The 12,970-nt window shown below is 36.3% G+C and overlaps 1 protein-coding gene across 1 annotated transcript in view; it reads left to right on the top strand.

Moving 5' to 3' along the window:
• LOC107596265 (NAD-dependent protein deacetylase sirtuin-6-like) overlaps positions 1-12,970 on the top strand; it is a 30,809-nt gene that overhangs the window by 965 nt on the left and 16,874 nt on the right. Inside the window, 2 exon segments of the mRNA XM_016286963.1 lie at positions 2,957-3,084; positions 11,728-11,910. Coding sequence (XP_016142449.1) covers positions 2,957-3,084; positions 11,728-11,910 — 311 coding nt within the window.

The following is a 12,970-nucleotide window of genomic DNA, read 5'->3' as shown; positions in this document are numbered from 1 at the left end:
TCTGGCGTAAAAGTAGCACTGCATTTCAGAAAAAGAACATCATACCAACAGTAAAATATGGTGGTGGTAGTGTGATGGTCTGGGGCTGTTTTGCTGCTTCAGGACCTGGAAGACTTGCTGTGATAAATAGAACCATGAATTCTGCTGTTTACCAAAAAATCCTAAAGGAGAATAATCGGCCATCTGTTCGTGACCTCAAGCTGAAGCGAACTTGGGTTCTGCAGCAGGACAATGATCCAAAACACACCAGCAAGTCCACCTCTGAATGGCTGAAGAAAAACAAAATGAAGACTTTGGAGTGGCCTAGTCAAAGTCCTGACCTGAATCCTATTGAGATGCTGTGGCATGACCTTAAAAAGGCGGTTCATGCTCGAAAACCCTCCAATGTGGCTGAATTACAACAATTCTGCATAAATGAGTGGACCAAAATTCCTCCACAGCGCTGTAACAGACTCACTGCAAGTTATCGCAAACACTTGATTGCAGTTGTTGCTGCTAAGGGTGGCCCAACCAGTTATTAGGTTTAGGGGCAAACACTTCTTCACACAGGGCCATGTAGTTTAGAATTTTGTTTTCCCTTAATAAAAACTTTCATTTAAAAACTGCATGTTGTGTTATCTTTTACTAATATTTAAATTTGTTTGATCTGAAACATTAAAGTGTGACAAACATGCAAAAAAAATAAGAAATCAGGAAGGGGGCCAATTTATTATATAAATGTATATTATATATTTGTATGTATAAAATATATGCATTTTATAAATAGTGCACTGTCATATGGATACAATGGGTATAGAAAAGAATCAGCCCCCTTTAAAATAATCACATTTTGTTGCTTTGCAGCCTGAAATGATCGCAAACACTTGATTGCAGTTGTTGCTGCTAAGGGTGGCCCAACCAGTTATTAGGTTTAGGGGCAAACACTTTTTCACACAGGGCCATGTAGTTTAGAATTTTGTTTTCCCTTAATAAAAACTTTCATTTAAAAACTGCATGTTGTGTTATCTTTTACTAATATTTAAATTTGTTTGATCTGAAACATTAAAGTGTGACAAACATGCAAAAAAAAAAAAAGAAATCAGGAAGGGGGCCAATTTATTATATAAATATGTATATTATATATTTGTATGTATAAAATATATGCATTTTATAAATAGTGCACTGTCATATGGATACAAAGGGTATAGAAAAGAATCAGCCCCCTTTAAAATAATCACATTTTGTTGCTTTGCAGCCTGAAATGAAGGCGGACACAGTTTTTGTTTTATCCCGCTGTATTTACTCAGTGCAACTTATAACATCCGAGTGAAAGATATAACACCAACATGTCAGAAAAAATAAATAAAAAAAATACTGAGTTGCAGATCTGTTGTATAGGTCTATATTGGGACAAACATGCAAAAAAAATAAGAAATCAGGAAGGGGGCCAATTTATTATATAAATATGTATATTATATATTTGTATGTATAAAATATATGCATTTTATAAATAGTGCACTGTCATATGGATACAATGGGTATAGAAAAGAATCAGCCCCCTTTAAAATAATCACATTTTGTTGCTTTGCAGCCTGAAATGAAGGCGGACACAGTTTTTGTTTTATCCCGCTGTATTTACTCAGTGCAACTTATAACATCCAAGTGAAAGATATAACACCAACATGTCAGAAAAAATAAATTAAAAAAATTACTGAGTTGCAGATCTGTTGTATAGGTCTATATTGATAATTGCCCTATTAATGGCTGTTTCTATGGGCCGCTATACGTAAGCTGTCCGCCATATTGGAATAGTCAAAGCCGGTCCGTGAACACTCGAGAGCAAGATCCCTGTGTGTCTGCAACTGTAGTTATAGGCTATGCATGCATGCATAAATATCTATATCTGCAGTAGACTTAGGCAGATGCTTTCTCTAAACAAACAAAATACAACAAGAGGAAGCCATTAGCTAACAAGACATTTAAAAGGGACTTTAGTTTAAACACCTGTAATATTGAGTTAATGCATATTAAAAACACAAACTAACACATTCTTACCTTTGAAAGTTTGTCCACTTTGTTCAGAACTTTTAAGTTTAGGCAGTTTTTACAAGCAGATGCTGCACAATGTTGTTGCGCCATGAAACTCATTGATTTTTAGTGTGAGTGACGACATATCGACCGTTCCAAGATGGCGGACGGACGCATCAACATGTCTGGAGTGGTCGAATGTGGAATCTACCTATACATCTCAATGGAAAAAGGATCACCCCCCTCCTAAAAATGACTTGTAAACTCAATCAGGCGTAGCTTCTCAATTACCTTCTCAACTGACTCGCAACTGTGATCATCTGTGCTCATTTTGATTAACTCAGCATGAAAAGAGCAAAAAGGCAAAAGGTGGTTCAACAAAATACTGACACTTTTTCCAACTGTGATTCTGTTTTTTTTTTTTTTTTAATTCTGATATGTTGGTGTTATATCTTTCATTTGGATGCTATAAGTTCCACTGAGTAAGTGCAGCAGGGTGAAGCAAAAACTGTGTCCGTCTTCATTTCAGGCTGCAAAGCAACAAAATGTGATTATTTTAAAGGGGGGCGATTCTTTTCTATACCCACTGGAGATAGATGATGCTGAATAGTTCTGAAAGGTTACGAAGGTATTCGATTGTAAGTGATTTCTATTAAGGTCATGTATTCATAATGAAAACCACTTGTGCATTCACAAAAACTCTTAGTATAAGTTTAAGTTCAGCTAAATACAGGTTTACAAGTATGTGTAAAATAAATAATATGTACAATATAAATAGTGCACTGTCATTTGAAAAAAAAAAAAAAAAGAGTAATTTGAAATAGTTTATGAACATTTGTTTATGTGACCAGTGACCACTCACTAGTGTGACAGCATTTGGGCTGTTCGTAGTGCAGGTCAGGAGTCTGATCGTGTGTGTGTGTGTGTGTGTGTGTGTGTGTGTTTGCAGGTGTTTTACAGTCCAGAGGAGCTGAAGGCTAAAGTGGAGACACTGGCTCAGTGGATCAGGGAGTCGCAGTACATGGTGGTGCATTCAGGAGCTGGAATCAGCACGTCGTCAGGGATCCCAAACTTCAGGTACTGCAGAGACTTTCACAGATCAGTGTATATTAGCATCATTGATATACTATTAAAGTTTTTGTTAATAATTTGATCTTTTTTTAAATAATATATATATATATTAATTTCATAGTCATTTTAGTAAAAGTTTTATTTTAGTAATTTTGTTGTGTTTTGGTCTTTTTCATTAGTTTAAATTTTTTTTATGTGTGTGTGTGTGTGTGTGTGCAGAGACTTTCACAGATCAGTGTATATTAGCATCATTGATATACTATTAAAGTTTTTGTTAATAATTTGATCTTTTTTTAAATAATATATATATATATTAATTTCATAGTCATTTTAGTAAAAGTTTTATTTTAGTAATTTTGTTGTGTTTTGGTCTTTTTCATTAGTTTAAATTTTTTTTATGTGTGTGTGTGTGTGTGTGTGTGTGTGTGTGTATGTGTATGTGTATGTGTGTGTGTGTGTGTATGCATGTATGTGTGTGTGTATGCATGTATGTGTGTGTGTATGTATGTATGTGTGTGTATGTGTATATGTATGTATGTGTATATATGTGTGTATGTATGTGTGTGTGTGTGTGTGTGTGTGTATGTCCATATATGTATGTCCATATATGTATGTCCATGTAGTTTTTATTACGTTTTAGTTTATTTACTTTATTTTAGTACTTCAAAAATAAGAAATGTTGCTTTGGCAACTAGATGATATAAAATAAGTTTCGGTTGTTTTATATTTTATTTCAGTTAATGTTTATTTTAATTCAAGTAATGTTTTTTTTATGGTTTGAGTTTTAGTTAATACGTTTAAGTTGTTTTAGATCTTATTTTGTTTCAGTTGACGTTTATTTTATTTCAAATAAGGAATTTTCTTTTTTAATGTTTTAAGTTAATGATAATAACCCTGGCATTGATGCATCAAACATGCATGCATTAATGTTATTTTGAAAAGTCTGAATGTGCCATCTTTAATGGGATTATAGCTGTTTTATTTATTTATTTGTTTGTTTGTTAGTGGGGAAGCTAGTATAGACTATTCTTGCTGTTCATCTGTGCTATGGTAGATGGCGCTTCAAACTGCTATTTTGAAAGCATGAAAGAGTATGGTGACAAAATGGACAAAAAAGCACCATGAAACTAGTCAGTGTTGCTTTACATATACAAGTCTTCTGAAGTCATACAGTAGCTTTATGTGAAATGTTCAACTATTCACTGAAAATCATGACTTCTTCGTTAGCTCTCATTTCTTTGTTACAAGTCTCATTAATGTTTACAATACATGTAAGAACTTAAGAGCATTGCGCTTGTTTTCTTAGAGTCGTCATGTGAACTGATATTGAATATGTTCACTGTCCCTTTGAAGTTGGGGCCAAGAGTAAAATATAGACATTTTCTATGTAATGCCATCAACTGAGGTATCATTTTTCCTAAAGCCAATGGCTATGCATTTGTGTTTTCCACCCACATCCCTAATCTTCTGGCAGCCCAGTGGAAGGAAACAGGGATAATCCTGTGGATTTAATCCTTTGGAAATAACCAGAATCATGCTTTTCATAACCAGAAATAGAGCTTTTGTTTGCTTCCGTATTTATTTGTGTGCTTATTTACTGTACAGATACAATCCACTTGTGCATTAGTTAATAACAGATTGCACTGAAGTCCCTGAACTCCCATATTAATATGGCATCAAAGGAGATCAAATTAGGATGGGTTAAGAAAAACTGACACGTTATACAGATCGTGCAGAATCACAGGAACTACAGAGAGCCGTCACTAGAGGGAGATATGCAGTTTTATAACTGAGCCGAGTTGACCACATTTCACTTTGGTTAACTTTCAGATTTGTTTGATGTACTAATTTTTACATTTCCATGAATTTCACTGGTGATTTAATTGAATTCACATTCTGCTAGTTTGTCATTGTAATTGCTTAACACTGTACGCAGGGGTTTAATTTTAGAGGGTGCTGATGTCACGTTGAGTGACGCCTGTTACATCTTCCACTTGTTCTTCCACTGAGCTGGTTTTCCTTTCTTCCCCTCTTTGTCATTCCATCGGCTCGTCTGACTCGTTATCAGAATAAACGTGTGTGGTGCGGTGGGCAGCTGTGCATTTTTCCTCTTATGTTCTCTCATATGAAATTTTCATAAGAACACCTGTCTGTCAAATCTTGATTGACAGACTATTTTCAGAGGTGAGGCTTCTATAGGTGCAAATAGGCGTTCATTCTGACCGTCAAGAGCACATATATAACGCTAAAGCAATAGTTAATCTATAAAATTAAAATTCTGTCACCATTTACACACCTTCATGTCTTCTGAACCAAATTTTTCCTATGGAATGCAAAAGGTGTTTGGTCCCCAAGGGACACTGCTACTAATAAAATGTATAATTTGAATGCACTTTAAGTCATAGCATCTGCCATTTGTAGAATGTTAGTTATTTAACATGTTTTTTTCCATCACAGTTAGTAGGTAATTTTTAACAAAATAACCATAGCAAGTGTGTACCATTATGCACAATACTGTTCAGAATTTTGAACTTGCAAGCTTTTTTAAATGTTTTTTAAAGGAGTCACTTACACTTACCAAGGCTACATTTATTTGATTAAAAAAAACCTAAAATATTATTACAATTTAAAATATTTTCAGTTTGAATATATTTTAAAATGTAATTTATTCCTGTGATGCAAAGCTGAATTTTCGGCATTCATTAATCATTATTTATTTTTATTTTCTGATTTGAATTTTTAATAATTTTGTTGTCTTTTTGTTATTTTATTTATTTATTTATTAAATATGGAATAAATCAATTTATGTCACTAAATTTATTTAAATAGGTCTATATAGTTTTTATTCATTTTATTTCAGTTATAATATGATCCTTCAGAAATCATTCTAATTTGCTGATTTAATGCTCAAGAATCATTTCTTATTATTATCAATGTTAAAAACCGCTTAATATTTTTGTGGAAACTATGATATATTTTTTTAAGGAATGAATTCTGTAATGAATTGAAAGTTCAAAAGAAAAAAACATTTTTATGAAATATAATTTTTTTGTAACAACGTATAAGACTTTACCGTCACTTTTGATCATTTTAATGCACCCTTGCCTAATAAAAGTATTAATTTATTTCGAAAAAAAAAAAAAAAAAGTACTAACCCTAAACATTTGAATGGTAGCGTGGATTCAAAATGTTTGCAATAAATAAAATGCATAAAAATAATCAATGCATGTTTTATACTATGTTTCTCACTAAGCACAAATAAAATAAAATATTCTCTATTTTTCTTTTGAAAAATGTAACTAGTGGTTTGGCACGATGTGAGGATGAGTATAAAACTTGTGTTTATAGTTTTAAACAATTTTTTTTTTTTTTTATATATAGACAAACTCTCTGGTCTTGCTTCAAGGGAACAGGTTGACACATTTCATGGTTGAGTGTTTTAATATTCTGCAGGCATATTCATCTAAACAGCAGTGCACTAGAATCTCCTTTCAATTTCCTACATTGCACAGCTTGTTGGTGTGCTATGCAGTATTTCATAAGTGGAGAGCTTACTTGGGACATACGTAGTCTCAGGCTCAGACAGCGTGACCATGGACTGTTTACTGACCGTCTGCGTATTGCACACAAAAAATGTCAAGTGCTTTTTCAAACATTGAGCTCCAATCTGATTGCCTGGCTTGACGCAATTTCCAAAAGTCAGAGTGCACAGGTTTATATCAGTGCACCGGGAAACAAACTTACCGGTCTGCTTCAGGAAGAACTAAACATGCATTTGTTCAAGTTTTTGACATTGAATCTTTGAAAGACAGTCAAAAGTTGTCATTTTGAGACACTTAGTGAACAAGCCAACCTTTGTTTTCATCCGATTTCAGATTTACCCGCCTCCAAATGTCACATTAAGGAAAAGCTAACTGTGTTTGACGGTTAAAGACGCCCTCTTTCTGTCTAAGCGGGTGATTCTTGACCAGAATAAGCTGCAGTGTGTACAAGACTTTGATCAGTAGCCTAAAGTCTGGATAGGACTTATTTAGGGGTTTATGTAGTACTTGTAAGTGCTTATCCAAGTTTAGTAAGAACAGAAAACTTTTGATAAGTCAGGCAGCGAAAGCTGCTGCATGTGTGTAACTAGGAAAGCATGAAAAAGCGAACCGGATTTTAGCAGGATTGACTGTAGTGTGTGTAAATTTAAATTTAAAAAAATAAGTGCACAAGAGCAAGATTTCTGCCCGTTTACGTGAACTTCTGAGTCGTCCCTCTTGGTAACACCATCTGCAGTTATTAGAAAGTGCAGTGACCTCCTGCTGTTCTCCATGATAACTAAAACCTCTTTGTAATCCAAGATTCCCAGCAGCTCAGCAGTGCTCACTGGATCACAGAGGGAGAGGAGGATCAGACAGGAGATGAAGGCTTGTGGGAATGGAGAGTCATTTTGTTCTTTCCTCCTGAAGTTCACTGGTTTCTTGCACCAAAAATAGTTTTATAATAGCAGGGGTTTTCAACCTTTTAGGACATGCGCCCCCCAAGTTTGTCTAATTTCACTCACGCCCCCCCAACATCCAACAACCCTGGTATTACTGTAGTCACACCGAATTACTTTATTAACATTAACATAAAAGCAAATATCCATTAAAGCAGCGAACAATTTTTCTTTTGCTCTTTTTGATTAACATTATTTACATAAGAAATGCATGGATCCGTTATATGTACATTTGATATTTTCTTCACTGTTTACATTCACATAAAACAACCGACTGTGCTTACAAGGATACTTGTCAAGACAGCCATTGGTATTCACCTGCTGTCTGAGAAGGCTATCTGTTTGTGCACTTCAGGTGTGCATAGAAACGCTCTATCACAGTGCGTGAGTACCGCATTGAGATGTCTTGGGCTTAAATGGCTTAAAATTACTTTAATGTTTAAACTGACAAGACTTAAAACACGTGAGAATGAAAAACTTTCTCGAGGAAGCAGCACTGGCCTGATCGTTAAGATAGTTTTGGGGGGCTAAGGTGACAGATAGGGGGGCTGAAACCCACCTAAATAGGGTTTAGAACCGCCCCTGGTATAGCGTGCGTAATTATACTGAAACATAAATATATAACCAGTTTACCTGATTCAATGTGATGGCTGAGCCGGTTTCTGAAATAACAACATGCCAATCCGTGGTTGGATTTCCGACACAGCTAATCGTATATCATCTTACACTGTCAATAAGCGTTGCCAGGTTTTCACAACAAAACCCGCCTAATTGCTACTCAAAACTAGCCCAAAACTACAAAACGCGGCAAGTGTTAAAGCAGGCCAATTCCGCTGGAAAACCGCGGACTTGGCAACACTGAGTGTGACTGATACTTGAGCCAACTCTGCTCTAACTGTCGACTAGCAGTGGGAGTTAGAATTCCCCCTAGTGAATGGCTAAATATTTGTTAACTCCTATTCATAAATTCTCAAAGGAACGTCTCTGAATTAACTGATGCTGGCGCCCCCCTGGGTTGAAAACCCCTGGATTGAAGTACATGAAGTTTACTTTTTGAGTAAAAAGTCCTGGAAAACCCTTGAAAACAGCCATATTTATGAAAAGGTACTTTGAAAGTACTTGAATGTTTAAAAGGCAGTATATATGAAATTAGTGTTAATTTTTGTTTTTTTCGATAAAAACAATATTTTCTCGCAAAATTTACGATGCAGCGCATCTGATATAAATACAGAGCCGTTTAGCCTGGCTTCCGGGAGAGCACAAGATCTCACGATATAACTCCTTGAGGTGAAAAGCAGTCTCGCGATATCAGTATAAAGTCGGTTTTGGGGTAAAACCTTTAATAGTGCTTGTATTATATTACTCTGTCTTTTATGGCATGTGCTGTTTGTTTGGGTTTCATTTAGGAACGCACATTATTTGCTTATTATGCGCTTTGTGAGCGCGTCTTCATCTCAGAAGCTCAGTCCACAAAGTCTTCCTCTGAATATGCTGTGAGTTTGGGGTGCTTAACGTTCATCTGGGAAAACAGTGCTCGTTATCTCACTAGATTTGTAATGTAAATCATTTCTAAACCTATGCAAACACAGGAGAATATTTCCAGATCAACATATTTCTAGATATGCAATTTGTTGAACATCGCTATTTCAAAAGTTAAAAAGTTTTAACCCTCGCTCTGAGTTTGCATGTGACCAAATATAAAAATTAAATGCATTTAAACATTGTTGAATCACGCTGTAAAATGAAAACTCACCAGGCCGTTGGCGCCCTCTGCAGGTATTTGTTATAATACGTAACATACTTAAAGGGGTCATATGATGCGATTTCAATTGTTCCTTTCTCTTTGGAGTGTTACAAGCTCTTGGTGCATAAAGAAGATCTGTAAAGTTGCAAAGACTAAAGTCTCAAATCCAAAGAGATATTCTTTATAAAAGTTAAGAGTCAACCACGCCTACCTAAAACGGCTCGTTCTGACATGCCCCCACATGTCTACGTCACGATGTGGGAAGATTTGCATAACGCCGCCCAAATGTTCACGCAAAGAAAGAAGGCGTAACTTTTATTCTCGCTGTAGTATTGTTGTTGCTGCCGCCATGTCGTGGAGACTCTGTGTGTTTCGTTGTAAAACTAATATGTTTGGCCTTCCAAAAGAGGACGATATCCGCTTCGTCGTGCTGATCGCTGAGGAAATACATCAACTTCTCGCTGTAGATCGCCGGATCGGCTTTCACCGTGGACGAAGCGGAGTCCAGCCCGGGGTCGTCACATGTGGTTGCCACAAGCCCGCTGGCCACTCTTTCGTCGAATCCGCCGGCCACCACTCACTCTAGCCCGCCATGCGTGACACTGTGTGTTTCGTTGTGAAAGCGAAACTCCTTTTTTGGTCTTCCAAAAGAGGACACGACTAGAAATCAGTGGTTAAGTTGTATTTACAACACTGTTCCAGAACAGTACAACCCAAATATTCAGATGTGTGCAGCGCATATTGCGGAGGATGAGGCCTGTTTCCTGAGAGAGTAGCCTACAATGCCGGTGTCTGTTTCTATAAAGTGGGGCAGTTCCATCTTTGCAAGGACAGTCTGGCGCTTCTGACTCACAGCCTGTAAGTACGTATTTAAAGAATTTGCCACTGACGATTCAAATGCGAGTTTTGAGCAGTATAGAGGTATTCAGCCAATCACAACGCACTGGATAGCTGGCCAATCAGAGCACACCTCGCTTTTCAGAACGATGAGTTTTGTAAAAATCGACGTGTTTCAGAAAGGCGGGGCATAGAGGAGAAACAATAATGTACATTATGTGCAAAATAATGTTTTTTTAAACCTTAAACCGCATAAATACATTGCATTACACCAAATACACAAAATAATGTTCTTTTTAGCAACATCATATGACCCCTTTAAATAGGTTATTTTCATATTATGTATAGGCATATTACATTGTTTTTTTTTAACAGTGTTCTTTAATAAAATGATTTGATAATGATTACTTGGTTTTGATACTTTATACTTTATTTGAACCAATTATTATTGTCTTATCGTTAGTTTAATATATATATATATATATAAATGTAGTCAATATAAAGCCTGTTTGTCACTTAGGTCGATTTTATTACTGAAAAATCTGATTACTCAATTTTCATAATAAACAGTAGATTATTTGATTACCAAGATAATCATTAGTTACAGCCCTAGATTAGTTAAATGTTTCAAAATACAACTACATTGTTTTGCTTTTTGTGATTAAAGACAAATATTTTGTCATTGAAAATTTATTTTAAAATAGTATTCAAATACTGTCTCGTTCTAGTAAAGCAAGTATCTGTATTTTGTCTCATCTCGTGAGCTAAGTTTAATGTCACACCACTAGTGTCTACGAGCATGATATAGCTCATAACTTTCCAAATGTATGATGAAGCTTTTACTCTTCAGGTCAATCATATATTCATTAAAAAAATCACTTTGAGTAAGGAAAGCGATAATTTTGCCATAGTCTCCTTCAGGTTGCCACAGCCAAGGCATGTTTTGCATGTGTTGCAATTTTTCTATTTAAATACAGTATATATTAAAATGTAATTTATTCCTGTGATCAAAGCTGAATTTTCAGCATCATAGCTCCAAAGTCTTCAGTGTCACACGATCCTTCAGAAATCATTCCAGTATGCTGATTTACTGCTCAAGAAACATTTCTGATTTTTATTATCAATGTTGAAAACAGTTGTGCTGCTTCATATTGCTTGTGGAAACTGTGATGCATTTTATTCTCCGGATTCTTTATTTGAAATGTATTTACTGTCAGTTTTAACCAATTTAATGCAACCTTGCTGAATCCAAGTATTATTCTTTTGCAAAAAAAACTTGATGCAAACTTTTAAAGGGTAACATACTTGTACAATGTAAATATGCATGTTAATGTTATTGTGCACAGATTTCAGAACTAGATATTTTTATGGTTTGGCTTCTTTCATAAATGGATTATTTCACCCCTATGTTTTGAGTTTTGAAACTGACACTATGTTTTCATAGTACATCTAGCTCTACATTTCAAAAGATCAAGGAAGATTACATTTTTCAGGATATGACCCAAAAAGACTCCTGACTGAAACTGAGGACTATATTTCAGCCAAAGCATGTTTGTGATCTTTGTGCTGTGATGTCTGTGTATATCAGAGGTCCTAATGGAGTGTGGACGATGGAGGAGAGAGGCGAGATGCCTCACTTTAACACCACGTTTGAGGACGTGCGCCCCAGTCTGACTCACATGGCGCTGCTGCAGCTGCAGAGGACAGGACACCTCAAATACCTCATCAGCCAGAATGTAGACGGCCTTCACCTGCGCTCCGGCTTCCCCAGGTAATGACAGATATATTACACACAACAACATCCAGTCTGATTGGCTGGCTTCATGCCGATCCCACATCTCTCCTACTGTTTTGATTAAAGTTCTGACCTCTGTCCCGTGTGTGATGTCAGATGTGTCATGTTGATTAGCTCTTTTAATTTTCCATTCCTGCAAGCGAATGCAATCAGCATATCTTGTTCCAGGCAAATGACTTGAAGCTGTTAATGTAGAATTTAGCATATTGACGTGATGAATTGCAAATTTTATTCAAGCAGACATAATTAAAAGCCCTCAGTCATCATATACTGAACAAAAATATAAAACGCAACACTTTTGTTTTTGCCCCTATTTTTCATGAGCTGAACTCAAAGATCTAAGACTTTTTCTATGTACACAAAAGGCCTATTTCTCTCAAATATTGTTCACAAATCTGTCTAAATCTGTGTTAGTGAGCACTTCTCCTTTGCCGAGATAATCAATCCACCTCACAGGTGTGGCATATCAAGATGCTGATTAGACAGCATGATTATTGCACAGGTGTGCCTTAGGCTGGACACAATAAAAGGCCACTCTAAAATGTGCAGTTTTACTGTATTGGGGGGTCCGAAAACCAGTCAATATCTGGTGTGACCACCATTTGCCTCACGCAGTGCAACACATCTCCTTCGCATAGAGTTGATCAGGTTGTTGATTGTGGCCTGTGGAATGTTGGTCCACTCCTCTTCAATGGCTGTGCGAAGTTGCTGGATAATGGCAGGAACTGGAACACGCTGTCGTATACGCCAATCCAGAGCATCCCAAACATGCTCAATGGGTGACACGTCCGGTGAGTATGCTGGCCTTGCAAGAACTGGGATGTTTTCAGCTTCCAGGAATTGTGTACAGATCCTTGCAACAAGGGGCCGTGCATGATCATGCTACAACATGAGGTGATGGTCGTGGATGAATGGCACAACAATGGGCCTCAGTCACGGTATCTCTGTGCATTCAAAAAGCCATCAATAAAATGCACCTGCACGACGAGCATGCAGATGAGCTTCCCTGAGACGGTTTCTGACAGTTTGTGCAGAA

This window comes from Sinocyclocheilus grahami, unplaced genomic scaffold, assembly GCF_001515645.1.
Source record: "Sinocyclocheilus grahami isolate Dianchi unplaced genomic scaffold, SAMN03320097.WGS_v1.1 scaffold216.1, whole genome shotgun sequence".
Classification (NCBI taxonomy): Eukaryota; Metazoa; Chordata; class Actinopteri; order Cypriniformes; family Cyprinidae; genus Sinocyclocheilus; species Sinocyclocheilus grahami.
Note: the sequence above shows the minus strand (reverse complement) of the source record. Positions and strands in the feature narration are given on the sequence as shown.